This window comes from Ictidomys tridecemlineatus, chromosome 15 (genome assembly GCF_052094955.1).
Source record: "Ictidomys tridecemlineatus isolate mIctTri1 chromosome 15, mIctTri1.hap1, whole genome shotgun sequence".
Lineage (NCBI taxonomy): Eukaryota > Metazoa > Chordata > Mammalia > Rodentia > Sciuridae > Ictidomys > Ictidomys tridecemlineatus.
In genome coordinates this window covers 51,247,223-51,270,548 of record NC_135491.1, presented here as the reverse complement: position 1 = coordinate 51,270,548, position 23,326 = coordinate 51,247,223, and the positions used below count along the sequence as shown (strand labels likewise).

At 38.5% G+C, this 23,326-nt stretch overlaps 1 protein-coding gene across 2 annotated transcripts in view; it reads right to left on the bottom strand.

Annotated features, from left to right (window-relative positions):
* Cntnap4 (contactin associated protein family member 4) overlaps positions 1-23,326 on the bottom strand; it is a 239,533-nt gene that overhangs the window by 55,698 nt on the left and 160,509 nt on the right. For both annotated transcript variants that reach the window (XM_005318444.4, XM_078032697.1), the window contains 4 exons: positions 19,363-19,534; positions 13,146-13,252; positions 9,533-9,652; positions 2,282-2,479 (listed from right to left, as the gene is read on the bottom strand). In XM_005318444.4, the coding sequence (XP_005318501.2) occupies positions 2,282-2,479; positions 9,533-9,652; positions 13,146-13,252; positions 19,363-19,534 (597 nt within the window). The remainder of the gene's footprint in view (positions 1-2,281; positions 2,480-9,532; positions 9,653-13,145; positions 13,253-19,362; positions 19,535-23,326) is intronic.

Sequence of the window (23,326 nt, the reverse complement as noted above, 5' to 3'; positions counted from 1 at the left end):
TTAAAATCCTAAATGACCGAGTGCTCCCTGGGACACCCTGTCAGTGTGCTGAGCCACATCGATCCTCACTGCTAAGAATACATTTTTATATTCATACCCAGCGTGTTCTCATCGGATCTTGAAACTCCTCATTCCCTGAGATCTGAGGCTCTAAACATAACACTGCTTCCTGCGTTTCCTCCTTGCCTTTCTTGTTGGGAACCCAGAATCTGAGTTTTCTCTCCCTTTTCAGTCGCTCAACCTCAATCCATTCTACACAATTCCAGGGTCATCTATAACCGTAAGTTTGCACTCTGACCAACATCTTCCCACTCTCCCACCTCCAGACCCCAGAGCCACCCTGTTACTCTGTTTCTGTGAATTCAACCCTTTTAGATTCCACATATACATGACATCATGCAGTATTTGTCTTTCTATGTGTGGCTTTTATGTCCTCCACTATCTCAAGGAGATTCCCATGACTATGGCAGCATTATTCACAACTCCCAAGACATGGAAACACCACAAGTGCCCACTGAGAGATAATACAGATAATGTGATACACACGTAATGAAGGATCATTCTGCTTTAGAAAAGAGGGAAGTCCTGCCATGTGTAACAAGGACATTCATGAAGCACTGTGCTAAGTGAAATCAGATGACCATTCAGCACAATGAGAAAAGAGTTACACATTAAACTGAGTCTGTCCACGGTGACCTCAATGCCCTGACAGCCTACTGCAAGAGGACTCCTGTCACACACTCTGTGTTTATCACCCCATCTCATCAGCACCATAGCCACAGGAGCTTGGAGTGACCAGCCCCAATTCAGAGAAGAGAAGGCAAAGACAGAGAGTCATTACTGATCCATTCATTCATCTGATGAATCAGAGATTCATCTAAGTTCTCTATCTAGGAAATGAGACAGCTGGTACCTGAATTGAGCTCTCTTTCCTCTGTAAATCTTACCATTTTTTTGCACTACAACTGCCTGATCCTCATTTACAGGTGAGACTGAATTTTCAGCAGAGAGATAAGATTTGAGTTGGGACCACAAATTGGTATTTGAGGGATAAAAGTTGGATGAAGACGTTCTGAAAAAGGGACTGGGGGTCCAGAGGGACCTGGGGTACAGCCAAGAAAAATCATCTTTTAGTAAATGGATGGAGAGCAAATAGGAGAGAAGCTTAATTGGAAATAAAAGGTTCAAATGTCAGACCAACAGCTTAACATTTTTGTAGATGATCCAAATGACAGAAGATAATCACATGAAACACATGTTTTAACTTCTGATTGTTCTGTAACTGCAACCCTCTTAGGAGAATATAGACCAAGACAGTTTCATTGTGCAGATATTAGCATCCTCTCTCATTTCTTAAGAGAAACCCGATTGATATCCCTGCTATAAAACAGTGTGCCAAGGAGTAGCATGAGGGTCGAACGGGCAGAACACACAGACCTCGGATCCAGGCAAAAGTCATTACCAGACAGACAAGCGACAAAGCAGCAGAGTTTCTGGAAGAGAAATGTTGTGCTAGACACAGAGTTTCCTGAGGGTGAATTTCCTTCCTGAAGGCTAATAGTGTAGACTGGGTACACTGGGTGTACACTGGGTGGTTGGAAAATGTGGAAAGATGGCAAGCTGAGAGGTGGGGGGAAGTACTCACACACAAAGAATGAGGTCACCAGGGCCCACCCCAAGGCAGAAGTGGGGGACCTGCTATTCTGACATCAGGAGATATTCCAAGGAGAGAAAAATATAAAACCCAAACAGAATTCCTAGGACTGGTTCTGGATAGAATGAAACAAAGGGTTAAGTAGGCTTTCTGATTCCTATCTGCACTCCCAAATCAACAGTTTCTCCACTCTTTTCTAGTTTTCAATTGCACCCAGAGGCTACCTGTCAACAAGTCATGAAAAAGGAGCCCAGCAGAAGAGTCACTTTCAGGCAACTAAGTCCTACTTGTACTCACTCTTTTCCATGATAAAATAAGCCTGATGCGCCTCTTCCCTTTATGAGGATAAACATTGTGCATTTGAGTGTTAGAAGGAAACCTGGTCTGTACATGATCCAATTAAGGCCAGGAGGAGAGTTGGAAAGCAATCAAGGCTTTGAAGGAAGCTCAATGTAAATTGACCTTGCTCTTTTCTCCAGGCAACAGCATCTGTATGACTTCCAGGCTGTGACATGATTGCTAAGTACGTGGACCCTCAACACCTGGGTAGAATTAAAATCCTCAGGATCTGGTTGAGTAAGGACGGATATGCACAGGGGCACAAGGCAGACGCCTCGGTTTACGCACCTTCCTGATTCACGAGCCGTGACTTCTTGCAGTAGTAAGCAAGCTCCTGTTCGCAGTGCTCCGCGCGGTTAATGGTGGCCTGGAGTTGTTCCATGCTGGCCACATACTCAAAAACCCCAGTGTGTGGGTTCTCTGGGTCGGTGTTTCTGACTCTTGTTAAGTCAGAGCCGTTGTGCTGTATGATGGTCCATGCAGTTTCTTGTATGCAGAAATGGGGGAAGAAAGAGAGGAGACCATCACTAGTCTGCAAAAGTTAAAATAAATAAAGAAAATCAAAATCACCTTTTATCTGAGTCAAATTTTTCTAGTCATCAAATCTCCCTGCGAGGTAGAATCAATACAAATGGATTTTCAAAATTTTTAAATTAAAGTGACTCCTTTCCCTGAAATGCATACTATCACCATACATTTGCAATGGCTTTATTTTACTTATTCATATGATTTAGCCAGACAAATTTTATGATGAAAAATATTAGAAAATTATGATTGCTAGATGCTTTTGATGTATTTCATTTCATCAAATCTGATATTCTCTTTTGAAGATGCATGATTATTTCATTTTCCTCCAAGAAAGAAAAACATGTTCCCTACTTTAACTGCAAAACATTGTGGACTGGTGACACACTCAGAATTCAGTGATGTTACAATGTAAAAATAGGGGTGCATGTTAAAAAACAGTGAAATATTTTATATCACATAATATAAGCAAATACTTTTTTACTCTTAAAAATTATGCATGTTTCCAGCAAAGAAAAACAAAGTAAGTTTTTATATTTCTCTTTTTAGTCATGATTTAATTCTGAGTATATAGATCTTTTTCTTCTTAAATCAAATTTTCCATTGTTCATTTTAGTATCATCTGATAGTTTGGCAATGCAATAGGAAGTTACTCTTTTGAACTGAAACCATTTGATATACTATCAATATCTCAACTAATACACACCAAAAAAGTATCTAGGAGAGTGCTCACAATTGCTACCTGAAAGTCGGCAAACATTTCCATCATACTGATTACCAAAATTACTTAAATTAATATAAATCCCACAATGTCTGTAACAGAAGATGGGCGTGTTGTACCTATCCTTCAACTTTCTCTTTTCATTCTGCATTCACTGTGATATATGTAGGCACAAGAACGGATTCCTCAAAAGACCTCTGATTTACTAAGTACTGAGAACACACTGGAAACTGACACAGCTCTTGCAGATGTGAAGTCATTTAACTCCTCTGTGTCACAGGAAAATTCAAAACTGGAGGAAAACAGTACTGGTAATCTTCCCCCTCTCACTTTTTTTTTTTTTTTTTAGGTAATTCATTCACAGGAATCAACAGTGCAAACAAGATAAGGTGGTAGACTTTGAAAAATCTCACTCCCACCTCTTTCATAGTCATCAACATAGAGAGGTTGGTTAAATGAGACTGGGAAGGAATCTGGCAGCCTTATTGCCTTCCATGTGTGGATCCACAAAACAATAGCTGAGACTTCCATTTCCCCCTTGCCTCTTAGCTCACCCTACAGCTTTATCAGTAGGGTGCTTTTCTCAAAGAGAACATGATCTATAAGCTAATAAAACTGATTATGGGCAGCCAGCAGTACAATGCAGAAGCCATCAGGAGATGTGACTGTTGACCTGGCATGAATCTGTGCCCTTTGGGAAGTCAAGTGAAAGCTAAGCCTCCACTTCCAAATTTGGTAAATCAATTGGCAAAACTAGACAACAGAGTATATTGGAAATCCTCTGATTTTAGCCAACTCAACCATGGCTGTTGGAAGTTGAAAGTTGTTATTAGCCAAGGCAAATCTGTCAGTCTGGCCTCTGCTGGGCTCTGCCTGTATTGTTCAACAGAAGTATGTGCCTTTCCTTGTGGTCAATCTGTGGTGTGCACTAGGAAGCTTAACTCTGGCTGAGCAGCTGCCAAAAGAGCAAGACAACAAACCTGCTTGAAGCCTTTGTCTCTGTGCCTTTGGGATCACACTGAGAGGGACTTGTATCCAGTTTAGGATCTACTGGATCACAATTAACATGTGATTCTAGCAGGGTTTTTTTACAGTGTTTAAGAGATTCATAGCCATGGTGCCTGGCAACGGATAAAGGGCAGAATCAAATATGTTTTCTTTGGAAATCCCAAAATATTTCAACATTATGAAAGTTTCTGTATGCAATTTTATTACCTAATTAAAAATACTACAAAGTGTCAGATTAAACAGATGACATATACCATCCGGATTTCCAGAACTTTTCTGATGCCATGAAATCAGCATAGTTGATTTTGAGCAATGGAGATGAGTGCCCCACAGTCAGACTCCAAATCCCCTGTGCTAGATTAACAGGGGAACGTCAGAAAATTCCCTACCTAGAGCCTATTCCGTGTTCCTCCAGACAAGGCTGTGTTAGCTGAGGTTTCTACAAACACCCGCTTGGAAATAATAACTGAAAATGTCACAGAGGTCATCACGACCTGTCATGTGCTTTTCAGTGATATTTTGATCGTCTCTCCCCATGTGAGATGGACAATAGTTTCTGAGCTGCTCACCATGGTGTCCCCTGTGTGTAGCACAGGACCTTGGCACAACATGCAGAAGACATATATTGGGGAAATGAGGGCATAAACAAGGGAATAATCCAAAACAACTCAGTGTCGAGAGAGCGCAATCTCCCTGGTTATGGATTCTGATCTATGGGAACTGTGAAATTTTCACTGCCTTGGAGCTGTTTTATAACTCTATAAATTATAGATAACTGATAGGATTACAAAATCATGTTAAGTTTGAAACTGTCAAGGGTCTAAGATGATACTCTACTTGCAAATTAATAAATGATTCCATTACAGATGATATCCAACTGTATCTATCTATCTCTGTATCCACCTACCTGCCTATCCTATCACACACAGGGGACTTTGGATCAGAGAACATTCACTAAGAGGGAATCTTAGCAGCATGGATTCCCCACAGGCCATTTTCTCCCAGGGTAAAGCAGTACATTCCAGCTGCCCCCTTTGCATCCTGGCACCAAACCAGTAGAAGGAGCCCAGTGGAGCTTAAGCAGGACACATCTCTGAAGACAAAGGGACAAATTTTCAGGTTTTATTACTCTTGGAAAGTGGGCAAGCGCCTCTTCAGGAGACACACCTTGAAACCTCTCTCGAGAAATTTGCTCTCTTTAACTTCCCAGACATATTTATAGTTCCTCAGCCTTTAACCTGAGTTGTTGGGATTCTTTTTAAATTTTTGTTCACTTCCTTATTTTGTTTGGCTTTTGCTTAGACAGAAAAGCATTGTCTTGCAAGGGGATAGAGAGATGAGGATGGTGGGAACAGGAGGTTAAGAGAATAATTCTGTAGAATGAGCCCACCGTATTGACTTCCTGCATGCTTTCTTTGCCAAAAAGCAATCTGCCTACAGCCCCACCTGGCCTGAGGGGACAGGATATGTAACATTTCTCAACAAACTGAGGCAGGGGGCAGTCTGTGTAGGTAATGAATAATGGGGGTCCAGAGGATGAAGGTTGGATATTAAAGACAAGGCAATGGGTTGCTAACAGCTAACCTGGGGATCCCACTTTCCAGCCCAAGAAGTTGCTAATGATTACCCTCCATGCTCCTACCCTTAGGCATGGACATGAAGAAGACAAAATATGTGTGGGGTTAGGGTGGGGTCCTGGGGTTGGTTTTTAAAAGACCAAGACACACCCACTCCCACAGACAACCGGCTCTGGGCCCCCTTCTCTTTGGAGAAGTCTGCTGCTTCTGTCACCTTTCTTTGAGTAAAACTGGCTTTCTGCACTCGCCTTGGCAATTTTCTCAGGTGTTTAATCATCAACACCTGGGACCAAGGACCCGTTCCTGATCTCCAGGACGGGTATCAGTCTCCTTCAACACATCATTAGTGATTCTTGCCAAGAGCCTGCACTTGCACCTGATGGAGGTCTACTGACGTCCTTCCCTCCTACCCAGGAAGCCAGGGTTTCCTCTGTCTCGGGAGCACGTTTCTTTCAATATTCCTGATGTGTCGATGCCTCTGTTCTTTGAATTCTCCCTTGAACTGGTTTTAACAGCTTACCAATTTTTCATTAATAATGTATTAAACAAAATCTTTAAAATGCGTTTTTTTTAACATTTACTTTTACATCTGCATGAGATTCATGATTTCACTTTCTCAAAAATGATCCTTTACAAAATGCAACAAGAGTTGGAGGGCAAAGAGACACAGGGAAATGCATGAGAAGAGACTGCTGAAAGAGGCAGAAAAATCTATGAAGTTTAAAAAACTGGATGGTAATTTGGGTTTACCAGTGTCTCTCCCTAAAGAGATTTCTAATAATATGCATTGTAAATAAAGCTACTGAGCAATTAAGAACTTGATTTATCTTAGGCGGACCGCTATTTTTTAGTGTGATAACAAAAAAAAAAAAAAACATGCTATTTAAGCAACACAGTTGCAAAGCTGTGGTGCTTGGTGCTTAATAGCTGAGGGTGATAGATGTGATAAAGGTCAGAAGAGCAGGTGGAAAATGCTTTGTTGAAGGAAACAGGAGTGAGAACCCCTAGTGTTCTGGAGCAAACCTTGATATAAACAAGGCTGCGACTGAATAATGTCATTTCGTTATTAACCTCCTTAGACAGTAAGAAGCCTCTAATAACAAAATGTCCAAAGTAAAAATAATGACGCTATTTTTATACAACACAGAACATGTGTCTCATGCTAAAATTGCATGGGGTGTTTGTTAATAATGCAGAGACTCAGGCCTCAGCTTAGAAAGTTACTGAGTCAGGGAAACTAAACCCAGGAATCTTGTGGTAATGGTGCTGTAGGAAGTGGTGAGTGTGATGCATAGAATTTCCATCTACACAGAAGTTTGAAAGCTGCCACTCCGGCTCTCATCAATTTCTCCTCACTGAAACAATGCTCCTTACAATGCAATGTTTAATAATGAGAAACTTCTTGAACATAAAACTATTTCATTATAGAAAAAGCAATGAATTTAGTGTAGAAGAAAACAGTCCCCTACATCTCAATAGGGACAACCACTGAGATTCATCTCATCCTAATTATTTCCAAATCATACTTAGAATACTCTATTTACGAGGAAATTTCAGTCTTTAACTTGGTTTAGGAAATTGCCCATTCAAAACGGAGATTTGTTTGTTTGTTTGTTTATATTGTTTGGTTTGTAATGCTTGCACAGTTATTTTAATCCATGCGGAATCATTTGTGTGACACTGATCCTAAACTAACTAGATTTTTTTTTTTTAGAGGTTACACATTTTCAAGTTACCGATTCAGCATTTTGTCTCAGTTTCACAATTGTTATGCCAGATTTGGATACAAGCAATGGGACATGATAGAAGGTGGTGCTTTCTAGAAGAAAAAGTTCTATGAGAAAAGGGACCAGGGTATTAGTTCTTGACCTTCTCACGTCTTCAACTGGCTGCACTGACCCTTCCCGAGTCTTGCTCCTCTGCAAAACCAGATAAATGAGGAGAGTTTTGACATATCCTCCTCTCTGTGGGTTTCATATTTGGGGGTTGTCACATCTATTTGACAGTTTTAATATTTCAGAGCTTCTAGAGACCAGTAGCTGTCCCTGAATGTCTGTGTCTCTGCTCTCAACACCTTGCAGATATAATTTAGTAATTCAGTAGTGTACATCTGACTAACTTATTACCCATAATAGACATAAGATACATGATAGAAGTCAACACGCACTAATGTAGATTCTCATTGTCTGTGACTTTGCCTACTTGCTCAAGTTGTTTGTAACTCCAACACTTTTGCAGTTATTTGCCGACAGGTACAGGACAGTGAAACTTAGAGCACCAATCACAGGTTCCCAACTGACACTAAACAAGCCAATGTTGTCACAGCTTCAGCTTTCACTCTTATCTGGTCAACAAACGTCCCATTTATATTCTATTCTTTTTTTTAATATTTATATATAATTTCCACTCAATCCCACTGGTAAAAAAGACTATCTTTCCTTCACTGTACATCAGTATGGCCTTAGCTAAAAATCAATTATCCACATCCAAGTAGATCTGTTTACAGACTCTGCATCTAGTTTCGTTAGTATACTTATCTTGATGCCATCTACACACTGTTTTACTTAGCCTGTCAGCATAACGTCTGTATCTGGTAGAGTTGTCCTTCAAATCTGTTCTTCAAGACTCTCCTGGTTCTTCTTGTCTTTTGGTATGTGCTTATAAATTGTAGAAGGTGCTTGCCCATTTTTATCAAAATAATTATACCAACCTACAAACAAGCACCCTCCTGGAATTCCAATTTAGGTTTGTACTAAATCAACATCAGTGATGTCGTACAATGTTGAGTCTTCTAATGAATGAAAATTTTACACTCCTCCATTTATTTAGGATTTTAATTGATTTAAAGAGCACTTGGTACTTATCTGTATAGAAGCCCTGCACATTTTTTATTACATTTTTGACTATGTTTTTGAGACTTTTGATGCTATTGAAAATATGATTTTCTAAAGGGTCATTTGCTGGTAGACAGAAATAAAATTAATTTGATATCAATTTTATATCCAGTGATATTCCTGAATTGCAATCCTTTACTGTATGTTGTTTGGAATATGCTTCATAGATAACCTAGTCATTTCTGAATAGTGAGAATCATAGGCCTTCCTTTTCAATACTCAAATGTTTTATTTCTTTCTCTTGTTTTATTGCACTGGCTAAGACCTCTAATGCATATATTGAGTAGAGTGGTGTTACTGTTGGTGATAGAGGGAAGGGTTTTAAATATTTCACCATAAACTCTTACAAATTCCCTAAGTTCTTTGTGGGCATTTTTTGTCAAATTAAAGAATTTTTCTTCTATGGGTTATTTATTAAATTTTTTATCATGAATGGATATTGAATTTAACCAAACATAATTTCTGTGTAAATTTACCTAAGAATTCTAGAATATAAATGTAATGTTTACATACATTTAAAAAGTAAATATTTTTTTCAATTTTCTCTGCTAAATTCTACCATTTTTTTTTAATTTGGGGAGATAGTTGGAACCATTTATTATTAGATGTTCTAAAAACAGACCACATGCATAGAAAACAAAAATATTTTAAGTCATCACCATTCAACTGATTTTTAAATATTTATGCTCAGTTATTTTACTAAATACACATTTTAATTAAGCTGCAAGTTAGATAAAGTCTTTACTTATTTTAATTTTGTGTATTTGAGGCATTAATGCAGATTTAACTATTGCAGGAAAGTTGGTTAACTCACCGGTCATATTGCAGTAGAGAAGAGATGGTCCCAGTGGACCACTTCCATCGGAATCTATGTAGTAAAACCCTGAGGTGTTTCCTTTATGTTTATAGGCTTCACATGACTGCTCATAGATAGCTGTAGGGAAAAAAAAGTCTCATCATAAATAAAATAGTATGAAATGAATATCTGAAACTTCAATTTGGGCAAATAATTCTCCAATTATTATTGAAATTGTTTAAATTATTAAAATGTAACATGCACAACACTGCCAAGAGAAAAGGTAAAATTTACACTTAAAACCCAGTTCATTTTTTAATTCTTTTTAAATGAATATGGATGAAAGCGGTAAGAAAGAGAAAAAAGCCAAAAATGGGAGTATTTCATGCAAATGAAAATTTAGCTGATTTTTATATTAGAAAGAACAAGGAAAGAGGAAGCAAGTGTTTAAGTGTTAAGAACTTTAATGTGACATCACATGCCACCCATTTTGGAATTCGAATTCCAATATCATCTTGACATCCTGCACTTCTGAAGCACAATAGAGGGACTGCCTAATAATCTACTGCTACCCAATATTTATGCAGCAGAAACATATTAAATAATGTTGAAACTCTATTCCATCCTCACATAAAATTCACTATAGGTAAAAACAATTTTTCACAGAATAGATATGATTCACCAAGTTCCTCATCAATAATTTTAAAACTAACCGACTAAAGAAAACTTCTCTAATGCTCTGCAGTGAGAATTCAAGATAATTAAAATTCAAAGCAGAAGAAATATTTATGTGAAATATGCCCCCAAGTGGTCTCAATGTGGTTTGATTCATAATTTTTTATTTTACAAGTACATATTTGCCATGTACAAGTTTTGATATTAGCTCCTATATGATACATACCTCTTACTGAATGTTTGACCAAGTGTATCAAAAACTGTTGTTAAGCATTTTATCCTGTGAAACTTAAAATAAAAAAAAATCCCTTGGATATCCTTTCCTGAATCTATTTTAAGTTTTTGAATATTATATTAATTAGTGCTTAGGCAACATGAAACACTGTAGCTGATTAGTTTAATGTTTAAAATTTTTTAAATAATCATAGAAATGTACTTCCTTGTTTCTATATAGTCTGAGACTTTTTGTCCTTACTATAGATGGAAATATAAGCATGGATTGTTAGTTATACATGCATTTTGTGCAGTGGGTGCGTAAAAATAGTCAAGTATTTCAATTATTATTGTTATTATTTGATACCAAGGATTGAACCAAGGGTGCTCTCTGAGCCACATTCCCAGCCCTTTTTAGTTTTTATTTTGAGACAGGATCTTGCAAAGTTGCTTAGGCTCTCACTAAATTGCCTAAGCTGGCTTTGAACTTTGTGATCCTCCTCCCTCAGCTTCTTGAGTGGAGTTGCTGGTATTAGGAGCTTGTGCCACTGCACCCAGCTGGTTAAACATTTCTATATGCAGATAAATATGTTCGTCAGTGCTTTGGAAGAAAACATTTATGTTGCAAGATTGGAGTTGGCAGGATTTACGCATGACTCTGGGATGGAGACACACATTGGAAAAGACACATGATTGGATGAGGGTAATTAAAGGACTTTTGCTTTATATGCATTGCTTGACTTTTTATAGCATGACTGCTTAATGTATTGTTTCCTAATAATACCTTTTAAGAGTCTCCATCTCTGCCTCTCCACTATAACCACGTCTGTCAATCTGCCCCTATCTCTCAGGATGGTTATTAACAGCAACAACAACAACAACAAAAAAATTCAGTTCCATTTGGGCAATCTGCTCAAAAGCCTAATAAATTATTTATTGAATCAAATTGTGGGCCCTGGATGAAAATACCTTTTTATTTATCATTTAATTTTATTCCTCTGAGCTATTTGTGTTTATATTATATTCAGTCATTGATAGAAATTAAAAGTGAATGGTCAATTTAAATATATTTAATAGCTTTCAGGATTGAGTTAGTTACTATAATGGGGTTGGTGAAAGATCTAAAAAATGCACTGTCCCTTAAAATGCACTGCCCCTTCACCAGATGGGTGACATGACTCAAGTAACCTGCCTCTGGTGACAAGTGAGTTGAGCTGTTATCACCAGGAAACACTCTTTATAAAATGTAAAGGACTGAGGCTCCTTAATGACATGCTGCATGGGGGTGAGGCACAGGAGGTCCTGCTGAGCACACCCTTCCAGCTCCAATTCAAGGCTCCTCAGGGTCCTCTGTAGAGTGCCCAGGGCTGGGAGCCCAGGATTCCAAGTTGTACCCTGGCAGGAATACAAAGTATTGTGCCGAGTTGTAGTTGTAGATCCGACGTGGTGAGGTCTAACTCTGCACCTAACACCTGCCTTGAGCCAAGACTATAGAAGGTAGTACTAGGCGTTAAGTTGCTCATAAACTCAATAATAATACAAAAAAGGGGGCCGGAGGAATGGGCATTTTTGTCACCCTATTATATGTATTGAACAAACAGACAACAAAATCACCCAGGTCTTACAGGAAGTGCAAGCGTTGCATCAGAAAAATAGAGTTTATAACATAAGGAAAAGGTATTGCTCGTGATCCCAGCTCTACAACATGAGTTCAGGTACCTCCATCCTCACTCTGCTTTGGGCAAATTTATTAATATCTCTATTATAGGAGTTGTACTAGTTCCTACCTATCAGGGTGATAATCAGAATTAAATGAGCTAAGGTTTATATAATACAAGATCAATACTTTGCATTTAGAAAGTATTCAATTACAGTAACTGCTGTGATTCATGTAATAATTACCCCATTTGTCTTCATCACCCTCATTAAACAGGGAGGCACAAATATTTAAGTATTACCTAGTGTTGTAGACTGGGAGTTTGGGGCCCCCTTTCCCCAGAAACATATGCTGAAACATAATCCCCCATTGTAGGTATTTAGTGGTAAAGACTTTGGAAGGTGACCGGGTCACCAGGGTGGAGGCTTCATGAGGCAGATCCCTCATCCTTCCTAAATGTGAGGATACAGGGAAAGGATGTCAAGAAGCAAGCTCTCACATACACCAAATCTGAGGCCCTTTGGTCTTGGATTTCTAGCTACCAAAACTGTGATACTGTCTTATAAATGTCCCAATGCACTAAGACAGATGGTTTCTACTTGAGATCTGCATCCCTGTGCCAGAAGCCACACTGCCCTAGTCCATCCATTACTGTTTTCTGAGAATCTTCTTGTTTATTAGTGTGAACAGTAAGAATCTGGTAACGGATCATGTGTCCACTCGTACTGTGTCTTAAGTGTAGAGTCGAACATTGGCCTGAATCAAGTAACAGAGCCAGACGATCACCCTCTCTGCATTTTAGTTTGCTTTCTGTCCTCAGATCTCTTGTTTGTTGTACGTGTTTTCATTTGCCGCCATCTTCCCCTTCTCACTCCTGTTTTAGATATTTCTACCAACTACCTTGACTAGTTAAGGAAGTGGGGTGCAGATTTAAAATAAACTAGAAACCTCTGGGTGCTCAAAGCCAGGACTGTCTCTTCCATGACCACCTTGCACACACAGAGACCCACGTACAAACAGCAATGAAAGGGAGATGGAGAGGGACGTCACCACAGGGGCGAGATCGGGAAGGTGAACTCGGCTTACAGGTATGGCAGGTGGCTCCCGTGTAACCCGTGTTGGTACAGTTACAATGGAAGACGCTCCAGGACTGAGAACAGGCGCCACCGTGCTCGCAGTAGTTGGGCAAACACCTAGGAGAAGGTGAAGAAACAACCACCATTTGTCATTTTTGATATCATAAAGTCTTGATCATTTATACTCGTGGTCATGAGAAAGAGAGGTGTCGACCCCCACAGGAAGAGTAAGGTTGACATGACCGACGGTGATTCAGTCTGGTGTGAAGGTAATTGAATCACAGAACTAAAACCTTGGGTCATTAAATTCAGCCGGTTCCCGCCCATTCCCAGGTACTGTGACTGCTTAATCTTCCACTTTGTCTCACTACATCAGCGCCCTTTATTTTCCCTAAGTGACACAATATGAGTTCGATGTATATTCCGGGGATATCAAAAGCTTATGTGACACAGTATTTTGTCACACTGAATTACTACATTGAACATTTACAGGAGGAAGGAATAAAGAAAAGGCGAGGAAAGAAGGAAGTGGGAGGGAGACCATCTGTGCACTTGGCCTGGGATCCAGGAGGGGCCAAGGATGTGCAGTAGAGATGCACGGATTCCAAGCAGCGCAGAGGCCCTGAATGGAACTCACGGGGGCTCCCAGGTTATTTTAAAATTTCAAGAGAAGTAACTGGCACGCTCAACGTCTGTCAAGCACAGTGTGACTTACTAGCGTGAAGTCGCTCAGCTCCATAATACATTCCTTTTCATCACGACCTGTCTTTGAGAAGCTGGATTTTAATAATTGATTTTAAAAAGCAAGTACCATGTGAAATCTACATGGAACAAAAAAAAAATGGAGATAGCAGCATTTGATCTGATTCCAAGCTTTAGAAAGATGGTGCAGGTCCACAATCTAATTACTAAATAAGTGTGTTTTATGATGAATGAAATCATTTTTTTGCAAATGATGTGGATCACTTTTTCTTTTAAAATAAATTGTATTCTGTAGATTTAAAGTAAACAACATGACATTAGACATAAAGATAGTAAAAAGGTCATTATAGGGAAGCAAATTAGTTCGTGCCTCATCTCACTGAGCTACCCAAGTTGTTTGATTCGCTTTGTTTTTGTGGCAAAAGTAGCTAAAAATCTACTCACTTAGCATGAACCCCTAATATGGCACGATTTTGTTACCTATAGCCCTCTTGTTGTCCATTAGTTCTCTAGATTTGTATCATTTTTTTCCAAGTGTTACTATGCTGTTAGGACAAAAATATTTATTAAGTCATGTGGAGCTAAAACACTTTTAAATCAAAGCATTAGGTTAGGAAAACAGAAAAATTACAGACACAGGGGACACCAGGGAGGAAAGAGTTGGGGGAACTACTGTCATCAGCTCAAATAGCCCTAGGTTGGCTTTAATATTCCACCCTGTGACCCAGTTTTGCCTGTTGGATAGGTTTCTTATTGATGGTACATCCCTGACTCCCATTTCCTTACAGAATGTATTTTGGAAAACTCTCCATTGTAAATTACCCCTTTCCCTTCTTATTTTTTGGTAGTGGGGATTGAACCCAAGGGCACTTAAACACTGAGCCACATCCCAGCACTTTGTACTTTTTTATTTTGAGACAAGGTCTCACTAAGTTGCTTAGATCCTAAGTTGCTAGGGTTGGCTTTGAACTTGTGATCCTCCTGCCTCAGCCTCCCCCACAACTAGGATTACAAGTGTGTGCCACCTTGCCTGGCCCCTCACCCTTTTAGATAGAAAACTTCTGTTCTCTTGCAAGTTTTAAGACCCAAGACTGGCTGTCTTACTGGAAGACCTGGGAGTCATTCCTTTGAAATGCAAACATTAAAAATGTTTTTTCCCAGTCTCTACAGGAGACCAACTTCCATTAGCACCACTTAGCAAATAGGCCAGCCTAACTCCATCAAGTTATTTGGACCTATAACACTTTTTAAATAAAGTATCAGGGGATGTCTTTTGACTTAAAGGCATTATAAAAAAATTACAGCCACATCAATGTTCATAACAGCTCAATTCTCAATAGTCAAACTGTGAAACCAACCTAGATGCCCTTCAACAGATGAATGGATAAAGAAACTGTGGTATATATACACAATGGAATATTACTAAGCTTTAAAAGAGAATAAAATTATGGCATTTACAGGTAAATGGATAGAGTTGGAGAGTATCATGCTAAGTGAGCCAATTCCAAAACACCAAAGGCTGAATGTTCTCTCTGATAAGTGGAATGTTCTCTCTGATAAGTGGGGGGTGGGCATGGGGAGAACGGAGGAAATTTGACTAGGCAAAGGGGAGGGAGGGTCAAGGGGACATGGGAATAGGAAAGATGGTGGAAGGAGATGAACATCATTACCCTAGGTACATGTATGACTGCTCATGTGGTGCAGTGCTACATCGTGTGCAGCCAGAGAAATGGAAAGTTGTGCTGCATTTGGGTACAATGTATTGAAATGCATTCTGCTGTCATGTAAAACTAATTAGAACAAAAATATTTTTAAAAAAAATTGTAAAAAATTACTAAGAGAAGTAAAACACTATGAACAAAGAAATTTGGGGACTTTTGGTGTCCCTTCAAACAGCCCAGATCAGGTAGATAATTGATGGCTTTTTGAATTGAGAATAAATGATACTTTGAGACCCAGACTTTTAATGTTCTCATACACTTTAAATTTAAAAATAAAGAAACTATAAAACCTGCCAAGAATATATTTATATGGGATTTTTGCCATTTCCTTTATAAAAACTAAGGATGGGAGTTTCATATTTTGCTTATAAGATTTTTGCAATTTTAACTGAACATCATGTTATTGATGTTTCCTGATGATAAAAAATAGAAGTTCAATGTACAGAAAGGAAGCAATAAGGAGAAAAATCACTTTTACTATATAGAAACTACCTCTACAAATATAAACATATATAAAATATATAGAAATATATATATATATAATCATGAGTAAAGTCATGCTATTTTAAAATCTGTTTGTTGAAGATCCAAAAATAAATAATGGATATATTCCCATGCCCATTAATTTTATATATATTTTAACATTTTATAGATTTTCAGGAGTACATTCAAAGACTGTATCATAATTTATTTAATTTTTAAGTATTTCAAATCAATGAAAAAGAAGGAGACTTTAAAATATTAAAATAGTAACAATCCTACTTCGTAATCACATCAGAAATAGACAGAGCAGATCATACTTTAATGGACCGCAAATCTTGTTTGAAAAAGGGACAGATATAAGTGGCTTTGCCTCAAATCCAAAAGAATGTATCTTTAATTATCGTAATATATACGCTACTTCAATGTGATCCGCTTACAAAAAACTGACTGAATCCACTTTTCTTGATTCTTGCTAGACAGACCAGACTTTTCAATGCAATGTGAAAGACTAAATTGCAAATTTTATTTAAATTCATTATATGGTAATGTTTGCATGCCAGTAACCTAGGGCAATTCGCAGTGAATGTTCTAAACAATTGTGTTTTACACTTTTCTTCTCAGTAGGCACTCAAATACAAAGTCAGACAATCCATCAACCCATTTTCTCAGACTTCTAAATCTTTCTCCTGGACATTTCCATCATTACTTTCATTGCTTGTGAATTCAAGGAGTGCATACATCAACATACCCAAACCTGAAGTGACAGCAAAGATTTTGATTTAAATGGATTCCCTGTCCATTACGAGTTAAATTTCAAAGGACTTTCATTTGTTGTAAAGTTTGGCTGGGACTAATGATATCAAAGTCAAATCTATACAATGTAAAGACGTCAAATAGTAACAGTTATCTATAGACATTAGAATAATGACTAGCAACAGAATTCCATTCTAATAATCTTCTTCAAAACTCTATTTGACAAGAACTAACAACCCTACTGCCCCTGCCCACCTACTCCCCAGGCAACCTCCCAAAATAGCCACGCCTGCAGTACTACAGGAGAGAAAATGATACCCTAATCTTTAAACCCACTCGAAGAACATGTGAGCTGAGGCAGAGGGAAGAAGCCAGTCTTAGGGGGCTCTGTGGAGATGAGAGGGAAAGTAGAGGCTATAGGTAGAGACTCCAGCCTGGAGGGAGACAGTACAATGGAGGCTCAAGACCAGAGCCCAAGGACTGGGCAGTGGAGGTGAACTGGAAGGGGAACATGGTGGTGGTCGAGGGGCTGAGGCTAGGAAAGCCAGGAGGAGTGTGCTGGGCTGTGAAGTCACGGCGGTGAACACTGACACACAGAAACTTTCAGGTCTCTGCAGCCTGGGTGTCATTTGAGACCCAGACACACTCCACACCCTCCACCTCTCTTGGCTCAGAGAGGCACAGACTGTGCTGGCAGATGAGATGGTAACCTTCCCAACCTGGTGCTATCTTAGAAAGCTGATACCAAAAGACATACTTAACGCATGTGAATGACTTAGTGAGCATTTATGCCCCAATACTTGTCAACCCTGTCCCAGCCCCATCTGGGTGTCTGTCCCAGAAATGGGAAGCAGAGCAACAGCTGCCCCGGGCATTTTTGCCCTCACCACTCTGTCACCCAGAATCCCCAGAATTACCCTGATCTTCCTGAGATCCACAGACCAAGGAGAGGGCTGCTAGATGACAGAGTGCATCTGAATGACCATGTGTGAAAGACGCATAAGTGTGTTAATGACCTCGTAAGTGTGTGAGTGTGGGACCGATAGGTGTATGTGAATGTGCATGTGTGAGCGTGCACAAGTAGTTGTACAAATGCATGTAATGATGACCTGTGAGTGTGTGAGGAGCTTTTGGATAGGTGAGTGAGCACATAACTGCGTGCAAGCTGATGTTAGTGTATCCGTGTGCAGGGAATGTGCACACACGTGTGCGCATGCCTGTTTGTATGCATTTCTCTATGTGCAGGTCTGAACTTGCTTAAAGTCAGTCATATTAAAAAATAAAGGACTGCATTAAGTTCCTGTAGATTTTTAATATGCTAGTAATGTTACTGGTTGCTTTTTATTATAATGGATTAAAACATTCAATGATATGTTTATTATGCTTGGATGAAATATGCACCCCCATAAGTGCTAACATGGCCTCTAGAGGCTGCATGGCAAACATTTCAGGCACACTCTGCTGGCTCTGGGGCTGGACTCTGCCTTTTCTTAGCCATGTCATCTTAGCCCACTTCTCTGTCATCTATTTTTATATTTACGCAAAACAAATACGATTAGAAGTAGATTATAATGGGGCTGGGTTGTGGCTCAGCAGTAGAGCACTCACCTAGCATGTGAGGGGCCCTGTGTTCAATCCTCAGCACCACATAAAAATAAATATATAAAATAAAGGTGTTGTGTCCAACTACAACTAAAAAAATAAACATTAAAAAAAGAAATAGGTTTTAAGGGTTTTACGAGGAATGATTTAAATACCCATTTATGTTAAGTCTACAGACTTTTACAGATCTGTACTGGGTGTGATGTTCCAATGAACTCAATAACTGAAATTAACAGTTGTGATTATAAAGCATGGCTAGTAAGATCACATATGCCACGGCTGCCCATGCCTACCACAGTTTTTAACTATTGTTAGTTGCTAAATATTCCTATAAAAGTTGCTTGTCTTCTATAATTAACTCCTGCCTTGCCGTGCCCCCCCACGGTGCTTCTGTGAACCTCCAGGGCCATCCTTGCACTGTGATAAGCACCATGGTCCTGAGACTTCTAGAGGAGGGGTTCCTCCTCATGTTCCTGTAGAGAAGATGGTAACAGGTTGTGAAAGGTGGAAATTAGCACAGGCACCAGTGAGTTTCCCCGCTTCTGAAATACACAACTGTCAGGGTAGCAAAAGCCAGCTTGACAATTAACCACACAGGTCTCTGATTTATTGGTACCTGATGATCCATTTTACTTTCCAGATGCCCCAAACTATTGAATTTAACGACATAGTTTTGATATGATTATATCCATCTAAAATGATAGCAGCCTCCACATTATCTTTTGTAAATTGGTAACATGTACATAGAAATAACATAGTCTCATGTCTTATATCTAAATTTTATCATTTGACATACATACATACATACAAAGCAAAAGTTCTATTTTTCTGATTTCTAATGTAAATACAATCCAATTCCTGTGGAAGAGATGAAAGGAAGAGAATAGATGTTCATTTTACACATACATTTTAATCTGCTACTATAAGTTTAAACAGGCCACAGTAAAGGAGTGAGACCATTCTTACCTATCTGAGATACCACACGAGTCTATCTGAAGGTCGCTGAAGTTCCCAAGGGATCCCTGCTGAACTGAAATCAGATCCACCATCTCCTTGCTGATAGAAATAAGTCTCATACATCCTTGAAATCCACCAACGGGGCTTGTACATTTGGATCCAAAGCTTTTGTCAGGACAACCTGATGAAACCAAATCAGAGTATAACCAAGAAACACACACTGTAATGAATCCAGAGTCAGAATCATAGAATAGTAAATTAAAAAAAATAATAACATAAAAGACATTTGTCTATGTTCTGAATCCAAGGAGGCAAGCAAACTCACTGCAGTCATTGTTAGTTTGACATGAATTATAAATTGTGATTTATACAGAGAATTTTTTCTTGATGTCCAGAGGATTCCCAGGAAGACTCTAGCACTATCATAAGTATGAACAAGTACACTAGCTCAATCCACATTGTAGAAATATACATGTTAGCTCCAGAATCCTAAGCAAGCCAGCCAGCAGTATTAAATCATGTATAACTTCGACATGGGAACTTAGTCTTTTAGACTGCAAAACTAAGAAACTAAGTGCATAAAGGATGAATATGTGTACTATAGATAAAAAGAGATAAGTCGATAATGATGAAATGTTTCTCTATTTAAAGTTAACTATCTGAAAAAGGAGATATTCTGACCTGGAATAAAAGTATCAACTACTTATTTAATTAACTACTTTATTTTCCTATGTGTGTAAGAGCCATATTAACATACATTTAAATAAATGCAAATGGTTCAATATCAAAAATACTGTTTGATTTTATTTATTCTTGACCTCATAAGAAACTGTCCCCCCCCAAAAAAAAGAAAAAATAAATAAACTGTTCCCCTTATACTGATTTTTTCTAAGATTTAAGTTTGTTCTAATTATGGAAATAATAAAGAAATTTAAATTAATGATTATTGTCTGAGTTAATGATGTTCTAAATGTTTACCCAAGTGAAATAAATAATTTTATGGTGAAATAAATAATATGATGAAGTGAAATAAATAATATGATGAAGTGAAATAAATAATATTATGCTTATATATATTGTATGAATCTTTCTTTGCTATTATGGCTGTCAACCACTATTACAATTTCAAAGAAAGAAGAATGAAGAACCAGTAACTTCTTAATTCCTATATAATCTGTGATAGATCTCTACCTGGGAATGTCCATTAAAATGAAATGTTTGACTGAGGATATTTCTCTTAATGCTTTGTTTTTCCAACAAAATATATTTACAAAGGCCAGTATTATCATTTAATGCTATTAGCAGGCATATTGAAATATTCTATTTTAACCCAGTGGAGACTTTGAAGTTTCAAATTTAATATATCAGAAACATGTAATCAAAGTTATTGAAGTATTAATTTATTCTACATGGTAATAAACACATTTCTAGTACTTAAAAATCCTCTATACTATAGGATGGGGTTACCATAGTCTTGATATGCTTTCTAGGTGAATTATTAACCAATTAAAAATGTCAGGATAAAAATCTGAAAGGATAATGGTTCTATAATATTTGGTGGCAACTACCCTATGTCAGAAATATAAACAGCTCTGCTAATCTCTTTTTCCCCAGGTGGTGTTTCCTGACACCTCTCAAACTATTTCAGAATAAAATAAATGGTGCCACATGCCCATAGGAAACAAAACTAAGCAAACTCAGATTCACAAGGAAAGGTCATGAAACCATGAAGCAGCACAAGGTCAGACCATGGGGCACTTCATTCTCCCCGTTACCATGTTCAATAAGCAAGCAATTCTTAGAACAAAGAAGGGCTCAACCAGTTAGTCTCAGTAGCTCTAAGAGGCAGGCATGGGTTAATATAATGTTCTGCACTGAGCCCATTTGGGATGGAAGTTCTAAAATAGGAAGATTTCTGGAGAACACTTAATGCTGAATTAATGGATGGATCCATTACCAGAGGCAGTCAGCATGTTAAACACCTCTGAGGATGACAGATGAATTATCGCTGGATACCACTGTACCAGAAGTGAGATGTCGAATTTGACTTCATGGCAGTGTCACCTGGTCATTGGATGGATAACGGTTTACTTATATAAGGGAGGAGGAATGTGAGAATTCACAGTTTCAGCATCCCCAGCTTGAGTTGCGTGGTATGTTATGCACAGCACAAAGATTCCATAGGGGAATTCACAGAAATGAGACACCCATCCATCCTCCATCTGGAGAACCCAGATTTAAAATTAGTAATTTATAAATAATAAAAGCTGAGCACAGTGCATCGCAGTGCAGTCTGACTTTCTGAAGAGCACTCGTTGGAGGGGAAAAAAGTCAAAAAGTACGGAGTCGTGGAGGAATGGTGAAGGTTTTGTGTGGCCCACCTAGAGTGCTGCTGACTCGGGGGCAGTCAGTCCTCTTTCCCAATGTGACAGTCACTCTTGAGACTGGCAGAGAACAGAGATCGAGCCCAGTCTGCTGGAACAGCCTGACCCTTTGCAGCAGGCACCACAGCCAGGTTAGACTGACTGCATTCTGATAAGACAGCTGGAAATGTGCAGCTGAATTCAGGGAGAAGGAGGATGGATGAATTGATGGGAAGTGTCTCCCAGCATGGCTTTTTTTTTTTTCTTCTTGAAGATCAACTGGCCGAAGAACCACCTACCTAAAAAACCACTTTGCACCTTTAGATAAAACAGACCCTGGCAGTGAGAGGGACTCTTGACCACAAAAAGTAAAAGGTTTTCTATAGCAACTGAATGACACAGTTTGCCCAGGACTTCAGGGAAGGACACAGGACTTTCAGCTAAAATGTGGAAAAGTTGGTCACCTCATGGCCAGTACCACCCACACAATCAGGGTCTCTGTGCTGGTCTTGCAATTCAGGGAATGCTGCCCTGCCTTCTTAAAAGCATGACCTTGCTTATGGTCCTGGAGGCCTCCCAGGGAAAGGTGATGTGTCCACTTGGAACCCTCTCCTCCGAATGTCCCAGAATTCAGGGTCTCTGGCCCCCAAAACATTAAATGGACTTTCAGGAGAATGGCCTTCTTAACCAGGCTCTGAAGCACAAGCCCTGGAAGTTCTAGGGTAGCCTGGATTTTTCAGGGCATGTTCAAAAGGGTTGGAGTTGGGATTTTACAGTGGAAGTTTCCACAGTATATCTTTTAAGAACATCTTAATAGATGTAAAATTATAATGAACATGAATTTGGAAACAAATTCCAAATTCAGAAGAGTACTTTCTTGGGGAGATCAAAAGATAAGCTCCTAGAGGGACAGACATTATTAATGATCTACTCTTTCTTAAGTAGAGGTATGCATGTGAAGATGCATACTTCAAAATGCTACTAGAATTCCTTAAAAGGCATACGTGATTGAAGAAACTGAATGTGGGATATCCAGGAATCCTCTGTAGGTCTTTGCAACTCTTTGATAAAACTATCCAAAATATTTTTTAAATATAACACTGTATAACATGAATCATAGTAAAAAGAAAAATTACAAAGTGCATGTGATATATTTCACTATAAAATATTACAGTATGAATAAAAGCCGCCACTAGAGAAAAAAACTTGTAAACAAAATGGGCTAAATATTGCTAAATCTGAACATGAGGGATATAAACTTCTTTAAGAATGATGATTCTATTTTCATGATTTATAAACATTTTATCTCATCTTCTATTTTTTATTTTGTATCATTTAACAATATGTCTTTCTTCTTATCTCTTTTAGTACTTGTAAATCTTTTCCTTTGAAATGAAAGCTCTTATTTGAGCTGTTCTATACATCTCACTATCGATTAAAAGAATATGTTTCTATGGATTGCTATTAAATCAATCATACATTCTGAAATAACCTGGTTCAGAAATGAACAAATCTTAGTAAAGGAGACAATTGCACCTTTTAAGATTGTGGTCCAATGCTGCCTTTGTGGATTGTGTACAGGTTTTAAAATGTTTGTTCTTTTATTTGCT